The following is a 23,742-nucleotide window of genomic DNA, read 5'->3' as shown; positions in this document are numbered from 1 at the left end:
CGAACAAGCTGGGATGTCCCTGCGTCGGAGCGATGAGGTAGGTACTGGGCAGCCATCGCGACTTTTAACCTTCCGTCTCCAACTTCTGGGTGTATACCGCATATACCCCTTCACACACCCCTTGACTTCTCATCAGTATGGTGGCTTACAGTACTGAGCAGTGTGTCTTCATGTCAGAATCAACAGGATGGTCGTGAATTAATGGAAGGTTACTTCCAGCAAGATGGAGCTGCACAAACCAGTGTGTTTCTTTGTGCCGGGCCCAGGCCTGAATAAATGGGGAAGGTTATGTCAGGAAGGAAATCCGGTGTAAAATTTTGCCAAATTAATATGCCGACAACAATACAAATTTCCATAGCGGATCGGTCGAGCCCCGGGTTAACAATGACCACCACCCGTACTGTTAGTCAACAGGGTGCTGGCAGAAATTGGGCTACTGTTGGTCGAAGAAGAAAGAGAAGATGAGGGTGGAGACGTGTCTGGAGGCAGGAAGAGAGGAGGAAGGTAAAGAGAGTGGAACTGAGGGTAGGAACTTTGAATGCTGGCAGTATGACTGGTAAGGGGAGAGAAGGAAGGTTGATATATTGTTCGTGCAAGAGACTAAATGGAAGGGTAGTAAGGCCAGGTGGATTTAAGGTGGATTCAAATTGTTCTATCATGCTGTGGATGGGAGGAGAAATGGAGTAGGGGTTATTCTGAAGGAACAGTATGTCAAGAGTGTTTTTGAGGTGCATAGAGTTTCAGACAGAGTAGTGATTATGAAGCTGGAAATTGGAGGTGTGATGATGAATGTTGTTAGTGCATATGTCCTGCAAGTTGGGTGTGCAATGGGTGAGAAAGAAGATTTTTGGAGTGAGTTGGATGAAGTGATGAATAGTGTACCCAAGGGACAGAAAGTGCTGATTGGAGTGAATTTCAATGAACATGTTGGTGAAGGGAACAAAAGAGATGAGGAGGTGATGGGAAGGTATGGAGTCAAGGAGAGGAATGAACAAGGCCAGAGGATAGTGGATTTTGCCAAAAGTATGGACATGGCTGTGGCGAATAAGTATTTTAAGAAGACGGACGAACATAGGGTGACATACAAGAGTGGAGGAAGATGCACACAGGTAGATTACATCCTATGCAGAAGAGTCAATCTGAATGAGATTGAAGACTGCAAAGTGGTGGCAGGGGAAAGTGTAGTTAAACACCATAAGATGGTGGTCTGTAGGATAACGTTAGAGATCAAGAAGAGGAAGAGAGTGAGGGCAGAGCCAAGGATCAAATGGTGGAATTTGAAAAAGGAAGACTGCAAGGTTGAATTTAGGGAGAAGGTGAGACAGGCACTGGGTGGTAGTGAAGAATTACCAGACATTTGGGAAACTACAGCTGATGTAGTAAGGGTGACAGCAAGAAGGGTGCTTGGCGTGACATCTGGACAGAGGAAAGAGGAAAAGAAAACCTTGTGGTGGAATGGGGAAGTACAGGAGAGTATACAGAGGAAGAGGATGGCAAAGAATAAGTGGGATAGTCAGAGAGATGCAGAAGTAGACAGGAGTACAAGGAGATAAGGCACAAAGTGAAGAGAGACGTGGCGAAGGCTAAAGTAAAGGCATATGATGAGTTCTATGAGAGGGTGGACACTAAGTAGGGAGAAAAGGACTTGTACCGATTGGCTAGACACAGGAACTGAGCTGGGATGTGCAGCAAGTTAGGGTGATAAAGGATAAAGATGGAAACGTACTCACAAGCAAGGAGAGTGTGTTGAGTAGATGGAAAGAGTACCTTGAGAGGCTGATGAATGAAGACAACGAGAGAGAGAAGAGGTTGGATGATGTGGAGATAGTGAATCAGGAAGTGCAATGGATTAGCAAGGAGGTATAAAGGACAGCTATGAAGAGGGTGAAGAATGGAAAAGCCGTTGGTCCAGATGACATACCTGTGGAAGCATGGAGGTGTTTAGGAGAGATGGCAGTGGAATTTTTAACCAAATTGTTTAATGGAATCTTGGAAAGTGAGAGGATGTCTGAGGAGTGGAGAAGAAGTGTACTGGTGCAGAGATTTAAGAATAAAGGGGATGTGCAGGACTGCAGTAACTACAAGGGAATGAAATTGATGAGCCACAGCATGAAGTTATGGGAAAGAGTAGTGGAAGCTAGGTTAAGAAGTGAGGTGATGATTAGTGAGGAGCATTATGGTTCCATGCCAAGAAAGTGCACCAAAGATGCAATGTTTGCTCTGAGGATGTTGATGGAGAAGTTTAGAGAAGGTCAGAAGGAGTTGCATTGCATCTTTGTGGACCTGAAGAAAGCACATGACAGGGTGTCTCGAGAGGAGTTGTGGTATTGTGTGAGGAAGTCGGGAGTGGCAGAGAAATATGTAAGAGTTGCACAGGATATGTACGAGGGAAGTGTGACTGTGGTGAGGTCTGCAGTAGGAGTGACGGATGCATTCATGGTGGAGGTGGGATTACATCAGGGATCGGCTCTGAGCCCTTTCTTATTTGCAATGGTGATGGACAGGTTGACAGATGAGATTAGACAGGAGTCCACATGGATGTTTGCTGATGACATTGTGATCTTTAGCGATAGTAGTGAGCAGATTGAAGAGACCCTGGAGAGGTGGACATATGCTCTAGAAAGGAGAGGAATGAAGGTCAGTAGGAACAAGACAGAATACATGTGTGTAAATGAGGGGGAGGTCAGTAAAATGGTGAGGATGCAGGGAGTAGAGTTGGCGAAGGTGGATGAGTTTAAATACTTGGGATCAACAGTACAGAGTAACGGGGAGTGTGGAAGAGAGGTGAAAAAGAGAGTGCAGGCAGGGTGGAATGGGTGGAGTAGAGTGTCAGGACTGATGACAGATGGGTATCAGCAAGAGTGAAAGAGACGGTCTACAGGACGGTATTGAGACCAGCTATGTTATGGGTTGGAGATGGTGGCACTGACCAGAAAGCAGGAGACAGAGCTGGAGGTGGCAGAGTTAAAGATGCTAAGATTTGCATTGGGTGTGATGATGATGCATAGGATTAGAAATGAGGACATTAGAGGGTCAGCTCAAGTTGGATGGTTGGGAGAAAAAATTAGATAGGTGAGATTGTGTTGGCTTCGACATGTGCAGAGGAGAGATGCTGGGTATATTGGGAAAAGGATGCTAAGGATAGAGCTGCCAGGGAAGAGAAAGAGATGAAGGCCTAAGAGAAGGATTATGGATGTGGTGAGAGAGGACATGCAGGTGATGGGTGTGACAGAACAAGATGCAGAGGACAGAAAGATATGGAAGAAGATGATCCACTGTGGCAACCCCCAATGAGAGCAGCCAAAAGAAGAAAAATGAGACTTTCAGCAAGATGGAGCAAAGTTTCACATATCGTCAAGGAGCATGGCAGAAAGTCGAGTTCTTCTTCAGCAAAAGGGTAATTTCAAATGGGCTTTGGCCACCACGGTCGCCGGATCTGACACCACCAGACTTCTTCCTTTGGGGTAGATCAAGTTGGTGCTGCTTTAAAGTGGTTCTTGGAATTGGTCATTGTTGCTTTTTATATAATGTAAAGTTACATAACAAATCAGTCATTTCAACAAGTAATAGCCATTTGCAACATTAGTAATGTCTTTACTAGATATTTAAATCATTAGAGTAGCACCATAATAAGTAAAGTGTTAATTTATATAAAGAGTGAACATTTCTTGGTGATTTTTAACTTTTAGAATCTAGTACATACACACAAAAACACACAGCCACACGCACGTACACATTATATATATATAATATATATCTATAATAATATATATTATAATATACTGTATATATATATATATATATATATATATATATATATATATATATATATATATATATATACAGTGGTGTGAAGAACTATTTGCCCCCTTCCTGATTTCTTATTCTTTTGCATGTTTGTGACACAAAATGTTTCTGATCATCAAACACATTTAACCATTAGTCAAATATAACATACGTAAACACAAAATGCAGTTTTTAAATGATGCTTTTTATTATTTAGGGAGAAAAAAATCCAAACCTACATGGCCCTGTGTGAAAAAGTAATTGCCCCTTGTTAAAAAATAACCTAACTGTGGTGTATCACACCTGAGTTCAATTTCCGTAGCCACCCCAGGCCTGATTACTGCCACACCTGTTTCAATCAAGAAATCACTTAAATAGGAGCTGCCTGACACAGAGAAGTAGACCAAAAGCACCTCAAAAGCTAGATATCATGCCAAGATCCAAAGAAATTCAGGAACAAATGAGAACAGAAGTAATTGAGATCTATCAGTCTGGTAAAGGTTATAAAGCCATTTCTAAAGCTTTGGGACTCCAGCGAACCACAGTGAGAGCCATTATCCACAAATGGCAAAACATGGAACAGTGGTGAACCTTCCCAGGAGTGGCCGGCCGACCAAAATTAACCCAAGAGCGCAGAGGCGACTCATCCGAGAGGTCAAAAAGACCCCAGGACAACGTCTGAAGAACTGCAGGCCTCACTTGCCTCAATTAAGGTCAGTGTTCACGTCTCCACCATAAGAAAGAGACTGGGCAAAAACGGCCTGCATGGCAGATTTCCAAGACACAAACCACTGTTAAGCAAAAGAACATTAGTGCTCGTCTCAATTTTGCTAAGAAACATCTCAATGATTGCCAAGACTTTTGGGAAAATACCTTGTGGACTGATGAGACAAAAGTTGAACTTTTGGAAGGCAAATGTCCCGTTACATCTGGCGTAAAAGGAACACAGCATTTCAGAAAAAGAACATCATACCAACAGTAAAATATGGTGGTGGTAGTGTGATGGTCTGGGGTTGTTTTGCTGCTTCAGGACCTGGAAGGCTTGCTGTGATAGATGGAACCATGAATTCTACTGTCTACCAAAAAATCCTGAAGGAGAATGTCCGGCCATCTGTTCGTCAACTCAAGCTGAAGCGATCTTGGGTGCTGCAACAGGACAATGACCCAAAACACACCAGCAAATCCACCTCTGAATGGCTGAAGAAAAACAAAATGAAGACTTTGGAGTGGCCTAGTCAAAGTCCTGACCTGAATCCAATTGAGATGCTATGGCATGACCTTAAAAAGGTGGTTCATGCTAGAAAACCCTCAAATAAAGCTGAATTACAACAATTCTGCAAAGATGAGTGGGCCAAAATTCCTCCAGAGCGCTGTAAAAGACTCATTGCAAGTTATTGCAAACGCTTGATTGCAGTTATTGCTGCTAAGGGAGGCCCAACCAGTTATTAGGTTCAGGGGGCAATTACTTTTTCACACAGGGCCATATAGGTTTGGATTTTTTCTCCCTAAATAATAAAAACCATCATTTAAAAACTGTATTTTGTGTTTACTTGTGTTATATTTGACTAATGGTTAAATGTGTTTGATGATCAGAAACATTCTGTGTGACAAACATGCAAAAGAATAAGAAATCAGGAAGGGGGCAAATAGTTTTTCACACCACTGTATGTATATATATATATCCTTCCATGAAAACCCTAAATACAAAGAGGACTGTTTGACTTATTGTTAGGTAGATTGCCCAGAGGGGACTGGGCGGTCTCTTGGTCTGGAATCCCTACAGATTTTTTTTTTTTCTCCAGCCTTTGGAGTTTTTTTTTTCTGTCCACCCTGGCCATCGGACCTTTCTTATTCTATGTTAATTAATGTTGACTTATGTTTATTTTTTATTGTGTCTTCTATTTTTCTATTCTTAATTTTGTAAAGCACTTTGAGCTACATTTTTTGTATGAAAATGTGCTATATAAATAAATGTTGATTGATTGATTTATTGATATATATATATTTGCTTTTACATTCTAGGGATGGGGATTTAACATCCTTATATATAATGTGATACTATTCGTATGCATGGTGTTCGCAGCAATACCTCGAGCAGCTCCAAGAAGGATGCGTAGGAAACGAAGTCACATGACTGACGTGGAACGTAGACTTGCTAATGCGACCATACGTACACAGCGAGCACAACAAACGGATGAGCAGCGTACGACTACAAATGCTACTAACGCTGAAAGAGATCGTGCAAATCGGACACAAAGGATAGATGAAGAACTTGCGCTACAGAATGCTACTAACGCTGACAGACATCGTGCCAGCCGTGCACAAGCGACTTAAGAAGCTCGAACAGCCACAAATTCAGCACGGGTTGAAAGAAATCGAGCAGCCCGTGCCTTCCGGCGACAGAAAAAGGTCTATTTTAACCACAAATCAGTGCCATGATAACAAAATCATTTCAAAGACTTAATTAAACAAATAATTCTTTGCAGAGAAAGTGTGGATTTCACAAATGTTGAATTTGTAGCCCGATTCGATCGGGCTCCCAGTCGCTAGTGTTGTATATTTGAACATGTAAGAGCTGCTCTTTTGCTGGCAGACGGCTGGCATGCTCTTTTTTGTGCATTTTCCTCGTCTGTGTTATTCACAGCCTGCCAAAACAAGCACCCAGTTCTGCTGCCATGGTGTCACTTGAGGGGGTTTCATTTAACATGACCTGCTCCGTTCGGTGACACTTAGGAACTAAAACTGAGTAAACGGAACTTCGCGGCTTCTCCTTTTCCTGCGCCAAGAATCAGCTCGGCTGCCTATTGGTGATAATTCGGAAAAAGGCGTGGCTTCGTTGGTCGGGTTAAATGTTTCTCTGAGTCACATGCAAATAATATGATCGGGGCCGCTTTGAAACAGCGAGTTCGCGGCTGTTTCTTTCACCTTTGTAGGACTGAATAGATGTTTGTGGTGAGTACTTGGGCCAACGCAGGGGTACGAAGCGAAATATAGCGCGAGATTCGTGTAGCACGGAGGATAGTGACGCCAGACGCCAATTCCAGGAAGATATCAGTGAGCACAACTCGTGGACCTGAGTCAGTTTTAAGAGGAAGTACAGCCTGCTGGCACAAGTAATGCGGAGAGAAGTCAGTACAGTGACCGGACGACAGTTAGTCTCGGAGAGAGCAACGAGTGTAGGTGGCGATCGAACAAATTCCTGACGAGATGATTGAGTAACACGCCTGACGTGAAGGCTCTTGAATGCAACAATTGTTCTTCAGATGTATTATCTGACACAGCGTGAACAGGCAACTCAGTTTCTAACCAGAAAAGGGACGGAGTTCTGAACCGATCCCGAATGGTTTTGTAACTTATTCGTTAGACGAGCGATTGGGCGGATGTATGACTAAGCGGGACACACATTTCCGGTAAACTTTTTTTAATGTTCCATCCTGCAGACAGCGCACCAGTTATACCTGTGCACCAGCGGTGGGAGAGTCTTTTTTAAGTTGATCTATTTTTCTTTGAACAGCTAACAGAGTTGAGCTACATAAGTTTTTGCAGTGCATCTTAAGTCAGTAATTCAGAATTTTTTTACAATTATTCATTTTGGTATGACACAGTACAGACCATTAAAGGTCCTAAAGACAACTACATTTCGCTGTAGGCCAGGTTCACAATTTGCGGCATGGTGGCGCAGTCTGCAGCCCCGCAATCAATGAGACTGCGTTTACGTACCGGGCCTGTATGTTCGCTGTGGGTGCTCTGTTTCATCAGTGGTTGAACTGATCTCCCCCTCGTGGTCTTGTTTATTCTCTGTAGTGGATGAATCAGACAGGCAGAAAATTGTCACGCGGGTCTTTCTCGTTTCATGCAACGGGACTCCCCGTAACCAGAGTCTGACAAACAGGAAAGTCTCCGAGCAGACATTTCACTCGTTATTTATGCTTTTTTCAGATTACATAGGCATAAACTTGAATGATTTTTATAGTTGGGTATAAAGTGAGTTTGCATAGCAGTTTAATGCTGATTAGTTGTACACCCATCATACTCTTAATGCTTGTTTTTGATTTGCTACCTCGTAAAAAGACAAAGTGAGTTTGCATAGCTACAACATTCTTATTGGCCCACATATCCAAAAGGCAAGACTCTCCCACGTGAGCTACCTTCCATACTATATATCCTGCATACATGCAGTTTGCCATGCACTTATTTCAAAACTGCTCACAGAAGCTTCTAGCAAAGTCCTTGCTTGCTAATGCTTAATAAAGGCTAATTAATTCTTTTAAGTCTTTTAACTTCCATACCTTCCACAATCCAGGGATATGAAGGCTCAGTGAATTGGCATTGCCCTGTTTATCCTTGCTGTGTGAGTTCACCCTGTGATGGACTGGCCTCCTCCCCATTTGTTCTCACTCCCTTGAGTCTGATGCTTGCTGGGTTATGATCTCCTGATGCTCTGTTCTCAGACTGCAGCAAAACACAGCCTTTTATTAGTGAAATTAGACTTTGAGGAGCCTTTGGAAATATTGCAAAAGAAGTAGCTTACCTCTTAATATCTTGATGTGCTTCTTTACCTCTTATAACTTCATAAGTGTATTTGCTGGATAGTTATAATAGTAAAAATATGCTCAATATATGTGGCAACTCAAAATACCCATCAACAATCTGTTATGAATAAATTCCAATACAGCTTTGATAAAGGACCTCTTCTTTGCTTATGTCTTAATACTGACTGATAGAAATCACAAACCTGTTGAAATGAGGGAAGTAAAGGCCTGGAATGACAAATTGGATGATTGAAGTTTAAAGTTTTTTTTGTTGATGGATTCAGTTGGTTAAAAGAGACTTATTCACTTTCACTTTGCATCAGCCATGAAATGCACTGTTCATTTTTGGTGATGATAAGTGAGGCTAAATTTAAAGTTACAATTGTTAAAAAATATTTTAAAAGGAGCATCCCACATGAAAATATAACTATCTCATTAACTGACGGTGCATACCAATTTATAAATTTTATGTCCGTTTGAGGTTAAAAAGAAAAAAAAAAATAACACTTTCACACCAGGGGGGAATCGAACTTGCGTCTCTGAGGCACGGCAGGACTGCTGCGCTCAGAGACTCTAAATCTTAGTGCTACGTCATGGAAGCTATTGTATCATCCTTGAACCTTTTATGAAAGTGTTTATTTGATCTTTGGAAATCAAGCTTCACACATTCTATAGTTTATGCCTACATTTTGTAACATTTATTACTAAAATATGAAAAAGTTTCTGTTTTAATAATGTGTTTGCACGGATTACTGTAGAAACAGAACACACATGAAATGCATGTGTTCCAAATAACGATCTATTATTTCCACTCTAAAACTCCAGCAGTTCAGTCACTCCCAGATAATCAAACAAGGCACAAACTGGGAAAACTTAGTGAATGTTCTGCGATGGTGGGGGATGGAATAGCCGACTGTTTGCTGCTCATCTTAATTGGCACATTTAGAAGACAAAAGACGCTGGTGGAGAGGTGTGAACGGTTTTAAGGTGTGCCAGATCTACAAGTTTTTCCATAGACTCTGGTAATTCTAGTGTTAATAGGTAAAGTGGTGGCTGTTATTTGCCACCATAAATGGCACTTAGTAAAATTGGCAGTTTACCATATTTGCTTTGTTTGGCAGGAGTTAGGTGAAGAGTTTTCAGGGTTTAATTAGTGATCTGCAGGAGCACCATCCGAACAAATAAGCTGCTTACATTGTGTGCACCATAGCCTGCTAGTCCTTTGATAAAGACAAGACATTCAATCAAGGCAGCCAGAAAGCAAAATCCTTTTTTACGTAGATGTTCATGGCTGCAGCATGCCATGTTTCCTTTTAAAATAACTAAGTAATGTTATAACCAAACAAAATTACCTGTTACTTTTGTTCAATTTGTTCTTGAAACTAAAGTAAGTGTCAAATGGCAATAATATTTAAGAAAATAAAAATTGTAATATTTACCTTATTTAAGTTTTCAGCTGATAACAGAAATTAATCAGGTGCAATTGCTTGCAAAACCGAATTGATAGTTTTGAGCAAATAGTGAGGTATGAGAAATATCTATGTTGGAATTAGTAGATGTAGCAGAGAAAGCATTGAACATCATAATTTACCCAACATTTGTTTATCCCTAATATTAATAATTTAGTTTGATAAACTTTATTAACCCCAAAAGGAAATTTAGACTCAAGATTGCTGAAGTGGTACCTTTTTTCAAATGTACAACCCTCCCTCCATTATTGTCTATGTCACTGATGTGATGAAACCATCAAAGAAGGCCCCTTCTGGTGGGCATTTTGGTTTTTTTTTTTGAACAAGCTTATCAAAGTGGGGAGAGTGAAGGGCTAAGGAGTGCTATCTCAGAAAGTGTGTAGCACCTCTGGTAAGGTAACAGAAAGACACTTGGACATGGCACGATACTAGTCGGGACTCACAGTTAATGTGCCAGAAAGATTCTCAAGACCATGGAGTTAGACGTTTTAAAATTTCTCTGTAAAACTTTCTTTTGGTTTGTGCGCATAGGAGGGCTGGAAAGGGAACACAAAAGTGTGTTTGTTTACTTTTATTAAAGTAATTATTTGATTTTTTTTTTTTTTCTTTTAGTGGGAAAGATGTGGCCTTTCTAGTTCACCTGATCAAGCTGTGAGTTAATGGCTTGGAGTCTGGCGCTAAGAATATGAAAAGGGCCGCACAAACCATAGAAAGGGTTGCGCTGAACATGGGCTCGTCAAAAGATGACGTCATAGAGCAAAGGCTGGCTCGCATCAAACAAGAGGACTGTGAGTGGGACTCTGTGCCCATTTCTCCAAAGGGTCTTTGCATGAGCAGGATGGATTGCGAAGAGGGGAAGTCTGCTATTAAAGAGGAGGATTGCGAGGAGGAGCGTTTTAACATTAAAACGGAGGATACCAGCCACATCTCCATGAATCTCAAAAGTGAAACCTGTGACAGTGTAAATATCATCAAGGAAAGTATTTCCCCAGTGAAAGAGGAGTCCAGTTTACCGGAGTGTCCAGCTTCACTGAAAAAGACAACTTCTGTTGATCCTTTTCTACAGCAGCATTCTGTCACTTCAAGCCAGGAATTACCCAAGATTAAAGATGCAGGTACAGCTAAAGTATATTTCAGAAATGTATAATTATAGTAACTCCTCTGGAGTGCATAAGTTGTGTAACTTAAAAAAAAAAAAAAGAGAGAATCTTATACAGTAGGTACTTTAAGATTATGCATACTTATTTCTGTTTGTGAGAAGCGGTTACACAGTCTTATCAGTTTCATTGCTTAAAACAAGTGAGAAAATATATTTTAAACAGTCTTTTTTATACTAACCTTATTGCATTTTTATATTTTGCAACATTTTATTTGCAAGCTTCACTTTGATTTATATTAAAATTGCTCAGTATTTCCCCATTTCCCCTTTCAGTTTGGTTCAGTACCACTTACACAGGTTAAGTATACAAACAATAAGCCAAATTAAAAGTAATGCTGACATAAACTTAAATAATAGTTCATTATTGAACAGTGAGGAGAAACTCCTAAATGTATGAGTTCATTGAGTGACATGTCATTTGCAGAACTAGCATTATGGAGAACATGTTTAGTTTGGCCATGCTGTTTGTTCAAGACTTTAATCCTGTGTGTAGTTTAAATGTATTCCTCATGGCTTTATGGATTTCCATATCACATCTCCTAGATGTATCTGGGCCCCATGAGTGTAAGTTTGATAATCTATTTATTTTTCTGGCAGACACCTTTATGTAAATCACTTTTGTTTTTCCAACCGGAGTACAGACAAGTGAAGAGAGTGCTCATGATCACAAGGTGATCTGAACCCCCATCCTTGGGGTCTGAAGTCCAAAGCCTTGACCACTATGCCACACTGCCTGTCTATTTATTTGTAATGAGACTTTAAAGATTCTAATTTCATACCTTCCTCCGTCCCTTTTGGTTTTGTTGGTGTGCTTCACTGACGAGCTGATGTTTGAATGCATGGAAATGACCAAATATTTTATGACCAGGAACGGCGCACTGCATGATAACAACAACAACATTTATTTATATAGCACATTTTCATACAAATAGTGTAGCTCAAAGTGTTTTACATGATGAAGAAAAGAGAAATAAAAGACAAAGTAAGTATTGGAATAAGTCAACATAGAATAAGAGTAAGGTCCAATGACCAGGGAGGACAGAAATAACAAAACAAAAACTCCAGACGACTGGAGAGAAAAAAATAAAATCTGTAGGGGTTCCAGGCCACAGGACCGTCCAGCCCCCTCTGGGCATTCTACCTAACATAAATAAAACAATCCTCTTTGTATTTAGGGTTCTCTTGGAAGGACTTGATGATGATGGTCATGTGGACTTCTGGCTTTTAATCCATCAATGTAGGGACATCACGGTGCTTTGATTAGGTGGTGATGGTGCAGATCGGCAACACAGAAAACCGGGAAAAGAAACAGAAGAGAGAGCAGTGGATAACATGCAGTGAATACACTTGACTTGAGCATTCCTTGTTTTCATTCTCTTTCTCTGTACGTTTAGCCTTCATTTGTTCAGAGGCTGATGCACTTGCTGCTTCCTGAGCAGATCTTCTTTTCTCTACCCTACCGGCTCGCTTCTTCTCTTCTTCTATCGGCATCTTTTCGTGTCAAAACTGATTAAGTCAGTTTTTGTGTTGTAATTACTTAGTATGTTCTGCCTCAAGAATGATTTAAGATATGAAGAGGTAGGGGAAGTGACGGCGAACGTGGTAGGAATGAGAAAGGCGCCCATACGCAAGAGCCACACAGCCGCCCTGCTGGCTGCCGCCGAGAGTTGATTCTAAAATAAAATAAAATAAAATAAAATAAAAGGAATAGCCTTGGAGGTCAATCATCACCCCGAAAGCAGATAGTAGAGGTGACGTAGTATATGTGTACCAAATTTCAGGTCAATAGGTCAAACTTTTTGTGAGCTACAAAAATCCTGTACAGACAAACGGACAGCCACGGTAGCGTATTATATAAGAAGATATGTGGTGAGTGGGGAGATTTATTATCAGCAATGAATGGACTATACAACAAAATAGAGGTACATTTTCCTAATAGATAGATAGATACTTTATTAATCCAAAGGAGAAATGCACATACTCCAGCAGCAGCATACTGATAAAAAACAATATTGAATTAAAGAGTGATAAAAATGCAGGTAAAACAGATAATAACTTTGTATAATGTTAACGTTTACCCCCCTCCGGGTGGAATTAAAGAGTCGCGTAGTGTGGCGGAGGAACGATCTCCTCAGTCTGTCAGTGGAGCAGGACGGTGACAGCAGTCTGTCGCTGAAGCTGCTCCTCTGTCTGGAGATGATCCTGTTCAGTGGATTCTCCATGATTGACAGGCGCCTGCTCAGCACCCATCGATCTGCCTCGGATGTCAAACTGTCCAGCTCCGTGCCGACAATAAAGCCTGCCTTCCTCACCAGTTTTTCCAGGGGTAAGGCATCCCTCTTCTTAATGCTGCCTCCCCAGCACACCACCGCAGAGAAGAGGGCGCTCGCTCGCCACAACTGTCTGATTGAACATCTGCAGTATATTATTGTTAATATGTGAAGCAAAGTGTTTTTGTATTGTTGATCTGAAAAATTCAACCTAATGGCATTAGACTTGATAGACACATCAGATTCTTAGTACTCGTAGTGCTTTGTGTTTGCATGTAAAAGCATGTGTTTTTAACAGTTGGTATCATAAGTTTAGTATGTCACTGTGCTCTGTGGAAATATGTTATAAATCTGCTTTGTTTATGCTCACATGCACAGCTTACACATTGCCAGACTAAGCACAGGCGCTCATCACATAGAAATGCTAGGCAAGCAGTATGACATAAGACAGATTGAAACAAATGGAAAGTGTTTCTATCTGTTAAGTCAACATGGAATTGTATCCTCGTTTAAACACCTTGTTTGGAACTGCATGTTTGCCTGAGGTGGGGCTCTGCACATGGAGAAAACAATATAAAGTCTCAGAACCTTGCCCGGCACACCTTTTGAAGCCAACAGACGGATGGTAAAAACCGTCATCTGTTTTTGAAAATGCCTTCCACTGCACCAACGACATCGACAGACTCTACACCCCTGGCCCCCATTTCTGAACCGGGTTTTGTCATTGACTTCATTCATCTGATATGCAGCATAAGCCGACATTAAACAAAGCTAAGCTGTTTCTCCTACATTATTTCTTACCGCCATTTCTCTACGAAGGGGTATCGCCTTTTATGTGACATCTAAATAGATTTGGTTTAAGTAACACACCACAATTACAAAAGAACTCATTCCTAGGGAGCTAGCGCCCGCTCCTGGACACAGCAGTCTAAGCTAATTTATTTTTTTCAATTTTACATAATTATATTTGGAGGTCACTAGTGAGAATGTCACTTTCACCCTGATGTCGTTAGGTGTCTTGATTAGTCAATCTACCTTTTGGATCACCTCAGAAGCCTTGTTGTATTTGTACATCTTAGTTTGCTTATATTTTACCTTGCACGGTTTCCCCTTTTCTCCTTTCAGTTTGGACTAGAACCAGCTTATCCTAATTAAATCAATAACTTTATTTATTTTTGTCTTACCCCAGTTATTTGACCCCCTAATTTTCTTTATGGTACACACTGTTGATGTTCTGTATGGCCAAAATGATGTGGACTCCCCTAGAAGTGACTGAGTTCAGGTTTTTCAGTCACACCTATTGCTAACAGGTCCATAAAATCAAGCATACAGCCTTACAATATCCAACACCAACAACATTTATTTATATAGCACAGTTTCATACAAATTATGCAGCTCAAAGTGCTTTACATGATGAAGAAAGAGAAAAAAGACAAAACAAAAAATAGAATAAGGGAACACTAATTAACATAGAAAAAAAGTAAGGTCCAATGGCCAGGGAGGACAGAAAAAACAAAACAAAACCAAAAAAACTCGAGATGGCTGGAGAAAAAAAATAAAATCTGCAGGGTTTCCAGGCCACGAGACCACCCAGCCCCCTCTAGGCATTCTACCTCACATAAATGACCTCAATCAGTCCTCATGGTATTCAGGGTTCTCATGGAAGGACTTGATGATGACAGTCATCAGGATTTCTGGCCTTTAATCCATCAATGTAGTGACATCACAGTGCTTTGATCAGGTGGTGGTGGCGCAGGTCACCACCCCAGAAAAAGTAGGGGTTAGTAGATTTTGGAACCACCATGTATAATAATGATAATTAATTGAATATACAGAGCATCAGGATTAAACTAAGATGAAGCTAAGAGAAAATCAATTGACAAACATTAGGTTGTACCAAAGAGCTCAGTGACTATAACCATGGCACTGTCAGAGGATGCCACCTTTACCACACGTGAGTACCTGAAATTTGTGTTCTGCTATTATTGTGAAGTTGAAGTGTTGAGAAGCAACAACAGCTCCACAATGAAGTCTGTTTTCTGTAGCATCACTCACAACAAAGGTCTAAACTGCCTCAGAATGGGTTTTAATGGCCAAGCAGTTACACTCAAGCCTAAGATCATTAAACACAATGCCAAGTGTTGGCAGGAGTGGCGTAAAGTATGCCATCGTTGGACTCTGCAGTAGTGGAAATGTGTACTCTGGAGTGATGAATCACGCCTCACTATCTTAGTCTGATAGATGAATTTGGGTTTGGCAGATTCCAAGAGGATGCTATCTTCTTCGCTGTATAGAGCCAACTGGTGGAGAGGAGATAATGGTCTGTTTTAACGGGTCTGGACTAAACCCCTAGGTTTCAGTGATTTCTACTGTTAATGTTACAGCATATAAAAACATTTTAGACAATTTAAATGTTTCTAACTTAGTGGCAACAATTTGAGGAAACCCGTTTTCTGTTCCAGCATGACAGTACCCCTGTGTACGAATCCTGGTCCATAATGATATTGAGGAACTCAAGTGGCCTGACTGCAACCCTATTGAACACCTTTGAGACGAATTGCAATGCTGATTGTGAGCCCGGTCTTCTCATCCAACATCAGTGCCTAACCGCACAAGTTCTCTTTTGGCTGAATGGACACATAAGAGTGGGGGCTGTTATAGCCACAGAAGGGGGTCCACTCCTTAGTAATGCCCATTGTTTTGGAAAAGGTTGTCCATCAGGCTCATATAGGCAAGTGTCCACAAACTTTCGGTCTCACTGTGTATCTGGATGTACCTGTAATCAATTTTGTCACAAAACTGGAGCTTTGGAGCCTTGAAGTCCAAAAATACCAGCTTATCCTGATGCACTAAAGAGGACTCCTTTTGGTGCAGTGGCTTATCAGAGCGTCTAACTGCCAAGGAGTTTCTTGCATCACAGCAAATTCTCTTTCAAAACATCCTTCCCCTATAATGTTTCCAGGTCATGGCACCAGTTTGTTTCTGCTCAGAAATTCACTAAGGGCCTTGGGGTAACCGAACACCCTTGTAGTTCTCTCGAGGCTGCTAAGGTTCACACAGTCCAAAGATGGCAATTTGTTTGCTTTATTACGGGCAGACACTGATAAGTGGCACAAAGACTCTATAAATAATAAAGAGATAATAAAGCATATATTAATCAGATAATGTAGAGAAAAAAAAAAACAATTTTAAACAAAAATGTGTAAAGCCTCTCCAGGTCCCTAATAGTGTTTCGTGAATGTAAATAATTATCACCAAGCACTAGACAATAAAATACTTACGACACAGTCCAGTACAACAAGTGCAGATGATCATGAGAATGAATTGAGATGCCAAATGAACAGTTTCCTGAATGTTGGGAAAGTACAGTGTTTGACATGTTGTGTGAAGAAGCATAGATGTTGGGAGTGCTCCATGTAAGAACACGTTTACCAGCTCAGACGAAAATCGCTTCAACAAACATAAATCCAGAATGAAACTGTAATCCAAGGGTGATTTGTAATTGCAGTGCTGCATAGAGACAAATATACACAGATGATTGCAATCCCCTCTGCATTTTTGGCTCCTTTTTAAAGAGACTGCTGATTCTTCCTTCTTCCCAGCAAACCGATTGAATGTGTCCAGTTGTGTAATACTGCCAGGGCTGTTGTAGAGTTGTAGGCACTTTATGTAGTGCTGCTACTCCTTTGTCAGCCAATAGAGCAAAGAGAGAACTCCATCTCAGCTCAGCCGGGTAAGCTGGTACTTTCTGACTCCATGGTCCCCAAGTGTGCTGCCAGCTCCTCCTTGTGAGCTTGTGAATTGAAGAAGGGTGGTGTCCTGAGTGATATCTCCCTGGTGGTGTTTAGGGGGTCGCCTGGGATTGTTTGGGGAAGAGGTGGACAGGGCTGTGGAGTCGGAGACAATTTTGGGTACCTGGAGTCGGAGTCGGCAAAAAGTTAACCGACTCCTACTAAATTTAAATGGGAATTAAAAAAGTAAGTTGAAATATCCCAATTCACAAACAGTCAAAATGAACTACTTCTCTGCTGTAAGAATAAAGCCGAATGCATGCAGTGCATAATGTTACCACAAAACGAACATGTCAAGTAACCATGAAGCACGCTTTTCATTGACTGTATGCGTCACTATATGGGATGTAATGCACAGGTAAGGTGCGGCACCGCTTTCCATTGTGTCGTGTTCCACTGTTACAGGGAGCTGTGAACCTAGCCTAAAGCCCACTGATTTTAGATTGCATTTAAAGGGAACCCGAGGTCAGAGGAATATGGAGGCTGCCATATTTATTTCCTTTCCTTTAACTATAACTGTATTCCAAGTTTAATATAGGTTTTCCAGATATTGTTTTTAGTTCATATAGTTAAGTTTTTTTTTGTTTTTTTTTTAAAGTTAAAACTACCAAAGAATGTGGTTTGTATTTTTGAACCAATACATTTCCTGTTCCTGATTTTTATGCCTGCTATTACTATCCAGACACTTGTTTAAAAAAAAATAAAATAAGCAAAACCTTGTTTTCATTGTGTTTGTCTTTAATCTGGCATTATAGTAGAGTGTTGGCTTCCTAGCCAGTAGTTCTGTGGTGAAATGACATGTATGTTGCCTTCCTTTCCTTCAATGGATGTAGAAAATACATTAGCACAGTATATACATACAGAGGAGTCGGAAGATTTAGAAACTGAGGAGTCGGAGTCGGAGCATTTATCTACCGACTCCACAGCCCTGGAGGTGGACGTAGCAAGGTTTAAAAGAGTGAGTGAGAGGGAGAGAGAGAGAGAGAGACCTCGATGTAACATGACACCCGCAAAATCAGAAGCCTGCTTGTTCACTTGAGCTCCCTTGCAGCTCACCTGGGGAAGACTTGGCTCTCTGGCTGTAAGGCCCTGAGTTTTAGCTTGCTGCTCTTTGTGAGGATGCAAAATGCAGAGAGGCAGGGCTGTGAGTAATTTAATCTCCTTCATAATCTTTGGGCTGGTAGAATGGTATGAAAGGTATTTTGTCTGCTAATGTCTGCTGGTAACACATTTCAGATGCTTACTTTAGTTTTGAGAGTCTGTTGTGTTTCAGAGTGCATTTGGTAGGGATGTGCTCTTGGCTTTCAGAATTGCTTTGAATTTAATATCTGACCTCTCTTCCAAGGCCTGCGCAGTCTAGAAAGCTCATGTTTGCTTTGGGGGGAGTATTGTTTTGTGGGCTATTTTGGAAGGCTCACCCTTTGTTAATTTGGCTGGCAGATCAATTACAACAGTAACATTAACAGTGTTCTGGGATTGGCCTGTTTTGATGGACATGCAGGTTAGGTAGATTGTCAATGCTAAATTGGCCCTTGTGTGTTTGTTCACCCTGCAATGGACTGACGCCTTGTCCAGGAACTGTACCTGTTTTGCACTTGATGCCTGCTGGGATAGGCTCTTGTTTCCACACAGCCCTACTCCAGATAAGGTGGTTTATAAAATGCATTGATGGATGGAGAAAGTTGGAGCATTTTAATTTTTAATGTACTTGATCAAAGAGAGATTTTTTGTTTTGTAAATATGTTGTCACAGTAGTATGTACGACATGTCAGAGGTTTACTCAGGTCATAAACTTTAACTCTGCCCATGACTGTACTCCTTGATAGAGAGCATCTGCTAGGTTAGCTTATGCAGGGAGAGTGGCCATGTTCACAGCACTCGGAGAACCGAGGGGCATTCTGCATAATACACAGGTTAATGTGTGACATGATGCAACAGATTTATTGTACTACTTTTTTTTTTTTAAGTGAGTACAGTTTATAAAATATCACACTCTGTTCTACATCTGAAATCCATCCTGTCTATCAATGAGTGTAGGTTTCTTTTAGCAACCAGAATGTCTTTCTCCTCTATCATTTTCCCAGCAGCTTTATTGAATCTCTATGTTGTTAACCTGTTACCTTTATCAAGTTATCAAAAAGCATTTTTTAAATTTAATTTTATTAAAAGCATGTAACATTCCATACAATCAAGTCAAACTTAACAAAACTAAATTCAATTCAACCCCCACCCATGAGAAAGAGAGAAAGGCCAACAGCCAGAGCAAAACCTTTAAGGGTAGTAAAGAGATAAAGGAGTCTTTCTTTCCAGTGTAAGTGCTGTGAACGTTACCCGGGCACAGACAGGCAGACATGTTGTTTTTCCACCACCACACGTTTATTTACAACTATATACAAGTTTCAAGTGCACACACAAAACCCCAAAAGTCCTCAAAGTCCTGGCCACACAATGCCTTCACTCTTCGGGCCGCCTCCACTCTCGTCTCCTGCTTCGTCCTACTTCCACCCGACTCCAGCCTCAAATGAAGGGAGGCGGCCCCTTTTATCCACACCCGGATGTGCTCCAGGTGCTCCCCGGCAATCACCCGCCGACACGCCCCAGTGTGGCGGAAGTGCCGGCTGTCCTCCCGGAAGCACTCTGGGTGTCCCTGCTTCTCTTCCCCCTCAGCACTTCCGACACACCAATTATCACCACCCCTGGCGGTGACCACAGGCCCCTAGAGGGTTGGGCTTCCAAGCCCTTAACCCGTGGCCCCCAAAACAATCAGGGTGGCGGCTCCCACGTGATCCCAAGTGGGCGCACGCCCTCTTCTGGTCCCTCAAGGCGTCCCGGCCGGGTCGTCAACCCTGGCATCCCTGACAGTGCTTATTCTAAAATATTATTGATTAAATCCTGCTAGGTTTTAAAACATTTAATCTATTAAAATGCAATACGTAGAGCATAATACTTCCAGGGCGGCACGGTGGCGCAGTGGTAGCGCTGCTGCCTCGCAGTTAGGAGACCCGGGTTCACTTCCCGGGTCCTCCCTGCGTGGAGTTTGCATGTTCTCCCGTGTCTCGTGGGTTTCCTCCGGGCGCTCGGTTTCCTCCCACAATCCAAAGACATGCAGGTTAGGTGGATTGGCGATTCTAAATTGGCCCTAGTGTGTGCTTGGTGTTTGTGTGTGTCCTGCGGTGGGTTGGCACCCTGCCCAGGATTGATCCCTGTGCCCTGTGTTGGCTGGGATTGGCTCCAGCAGTTAGAAAATGGATGGATGGATGGATAATACTTCCAATGTAGCATTATTTTGTATTGTCTATAAAAATGAATAGATTGCCAGCATAGTCCAACCCTAACGACGTTTATGTTAAGTTGAGCAAAGCAGATTATCTTAATCAGGGGCGTCCAACTCCGATCCTGTAGGGCCACAATGGCTGCAGGCTTTCATTCTAACCATTTTCTTGATTAGTGACCAGTTTCTGCTGTTAATTAACTTCTTTTGCCTGATTTGTAATTAACTTGCTATTTAAGATGCATACACCTGAATTGATTCTATTTTCTGTAATTAGCAGTCAGACAATAATGAGGCACAAAAGTGAGACAGTCTGTCCATCATACAATATCTCAAAATAAAGAACGGTGAAGGTCTCAGTAATGTTGATCTGTTTAGGTCCATAAAACATTTTGATGGTTCCCTTAGAAAAAAGAAAATAAATCATTTTGGAAATGTCTCTTATGGCAGAGTGAGAGCAGCAGCAAGCCATGGAGCTAAATAACAGGTTTAATTCATAACAAGAATCGGTTTCTAATTAGGAAACTGGTTGGAGAGAAATAGATTGAAATTAGCTGGTCATCTTTTGGCTAACTTCACATCTCATTTTTGTTTGGCTGCAATTTAATGGGAAAAAAAATCAATTCAGATGATGGCATCTGTAAAAACATGACAATTAAAACAAAGGGAGTAGAAGTCAAAGGACAGCAGAAATTGGTCCCTGATGAAGAAAGTGACAGGAAAGAAAATCAACAGCCTCTGCAGCCCTCCAGAATCGTTGGACACACCGGATCTAAATGGTTTCATGGTCAAAAATACCTCCACCAATGTACACCCCACCAACATGTTAGATGTCACATTGTCCTTTCCCCTCGTCCAGACATTCTTCAGGGCCACCATTACCAATTCCCACAGCCTGGTTCAAAACAAAATTGTATTTGAGATCTGTTATATTAATCAAACTGATCCCTTACAGGAATATGCTGTTTTTTCCTTCGACAAGCCTTTTAAATTATGAATTACTTAAGCATGTTTATGTTTGGTAGAATACCCAATGGGAGCTGAGTGGTTTTTGGGCCTTGGTACCCCTGCAGATTTTGTATAGTTCTCCTTTTTCCTTTCCATATATATGTGTTAATTGTATATTTATTTTTTGTATGTTAGTTACTCATTATGATTCTTGTCTAATTTTAATTTCCTTTTCTTTTCTTGAAACAGTTTCTCTGAACTCCTGTAAAGCAACTTTGAGCTACATCTTGTGTTTGAAAATCCACTATGGAAATCAGTGTTTTTGTTGTTGTTTATGTCAAATATGTTTAGAAATTTTTATTTTATTTTATTGTATTTAAATTTGTTATATCACCTAAACTGTATGTATTTGTCTTAATGCAGGTTTTAAAGACAGGGGCAGTTCTTCCCAGTTATTTTCTGAGACCCATCTTCAATGCAGTTCCCAAAAGGAGCAGTGTGATGAAAGCATGAAGGAATCAACATTTACAACAGAGAGTTTAAAACTAGCCGCCTTGCAAAATAAACATATTCCTATTGTAAAATTGATAAGAATAGATGCTATAGATAATTATCAGGTGAAGAAAAAAAAATCAGTAGCTTTGCATGTCTGCCAAGAGTGTGGGAAAAGCTTTAAATGCAAATATGATTATGAAGACCATCTGTTAATTCATACCGGAAAGAGGCCATATTGCTGTCCATATTGTGGCAAACAATGCTCTGGTAGAAACGGCCTTCGAAAGCACAAAAGAATTCATACTGGAGACCGACCTCATCAGTGTTCCGAATGTGGAAAAAGATTCTTCCAAATAAGTCGTCTTCAGATTCACAAAAGAATTCACACTGGAGAGCAACCGTATTGCTGTTCAGAATGTGGTAAACGATTTTCACACCTGAATAGTCTTCAACGACACTCAAAACTTCACACAGGAGAAAGACCTCATTGTTGTTCTGAATGTGGTAAACAATTCTTAGACACAAGCAGCCTTCAAAAACACTCAGTAATTCATACAGGAGAAAAGCCATATTGCTGTTCTAAATGTGGGAAAAGATTCTCTGACAGCAGCACACTGCGGCAGCATTTAAGGATTCACACAGGAGAGAAGCCATATCGCTGTTCTGAATGTGACAAACGATTCTCGCGCATAGGCTCTCTTCATATCCACACAAGAAGTCACACAGGAGAGAAGGGTAAAAATGGGAGTTCAGACCAACGTAAAAAAAATTGACAAGACCATACATATGGCGATAAACACTTTGACCCCTTGCTGAGCCCCATGTGAACCTTAGGTTGACCTGACTCACAAGAATTGAACTGAGAGAGAGCTCGGCTAACACAAGATAGATCAAAGAATCAAAAATCATAGTGTAGTCATAAAACTAGATTTAGCCATCAAAGCCAAATGTTTGTACATAGCTCACATAATTGCAGCTTCAGTCCTAAGTGACTACTCTACCATGTAACTGGAGAGACAAAAGTTAGGGAAAAAAATAACAGATTCAGCTTTAAAACAAGTTACACACAGAAGCTGACAACTTGTTGTAGTTGTTTTAGACCCATAGAACCTATCAAGAAACACCCAAGAGCATGTAGACGATTATGATTATTAGGATTTCTAATATATAATTCTGACCTCTTTCTCTATGAGCTACAGAATGAGAATTTACTGGAGACAATGCAGGTGTTATGCCAGGCTGTTACTGTAAATTAACGACAAATTAGTAATTAAAAGAAAAAAAGAGGCTATCAAGCGATTTCCAAAGAAATTTCTGTCTACCAAACACAGAATACAAAGAAATGCACGTTGAAATAAGCAACATTTTGAAATAAGCATTTGAAAATTTTCAAGTTAATATATTATTGATGATCGAAATAACATATGTTTTACTATATGCACCTTCCCAAAGATTATATTTGTACAGTATGTTTTCCAGTACAAAACCATCGTCCGTGTTTCAAGTCTGCCATTGTCCTTGCAGCCAGAGCTTCCCAGTGTTAAGATTTAGTCAGGGATTTGTCCCTTTCTTAAGTAAATATTTCCTTAATTTTAATATTTTTGCTATTTTTTAAATATAATTATGTATGTTTTGTTATTGCTAATGTGTTTGGTCTTCTTGTGTGGTTTTTGGTTTTTTTTTTTTTATATTTTTGTTCCTTAATTATTTGTTATGTGTGTATTATGATTATTTTTGTGTTAATGTATTCATATTTAGCTATGTTGCACTGGCCCCTTTAAACAGAATATCAGAGGTTGAGGCCACCAATTTGAACTGCGGGGGGACCACCCTCTGCCTATTTGGCTTTATGCTGAGAGTCGGGCCTCCTAGAACGGCATTGAGTTAGTGGATTGAAGATCATTAGAGTGAGTCATGTGTTTGGTTTTCTGATGCTTTTGCTTTGTTTTTGTGACTTAAGAATTGAACTCCAGACAGAATTTGTTTGCCTTTTTAGGCACATACTTTAGATTTTTTATTTA

General features: G+C 40.7%; 1 protein-coding gene and 1 long non-coding RNA gene across 2 annotated transcripts in view; one reads left to right on the top strand and one right to left on the bottom strand.

The window, feature by feature from the left end:
- The window catches only part of LOC120534613 (zinc finger protein 585A-like), a 73,591-nt gene extending 50,271 nt beyond the window's left edge, over positions 1-23,320 (top strand). Inside the window, 2 exon segments of the mRNA XM_039762203.1 lie at positions 10,444-10,902; positions 21,650-23,320. Of these exon segments, the coding sequence (XP_039618137.1) occupies positions 10,444-10,902; positions 21,650-22,494 (1,304 nt within the window). The 3' untranslated portion in view covers positions 22,495-23,320.
- Positions 7,555-8,472, bottom strand: LOC120534399. The gene is made up of 3 exons (XR_005634735.1): positions 8,318-8,472; positions 8,076-8,238; positions 7,555-7,584 (listed from the first exon to the last, which is right to left on the bottom strand). It is a non-coding gene; the product is annotated as an uncharacterized LOC120534399 (long non-coding RNA).
- Positions 23,321-23,742: the final 422 nt, after the last annotated feature.

This window comes from Polypterus senegalus, chromosome 8 (genome assembly GCF_016835505.1).
Source record: "Polypterus senegalus isolate Bchr_013 chromosome 8, ASM1683550v1, whole genome shotgun sequence".
In the NCBI taxonomy this organism is placed as follows: domain Eukaryota; kingdom Metazoa; phylum Chordata; class Cladistia; order Polypteriformes; family Polypteridae; genus Polypterus; species Polypterus senegalus.
The sequence above is the reverse complement of the archived record's forward strand: the minus strand, read 5'-3'. Positions and strand labels throughout refer to the sequence as shown.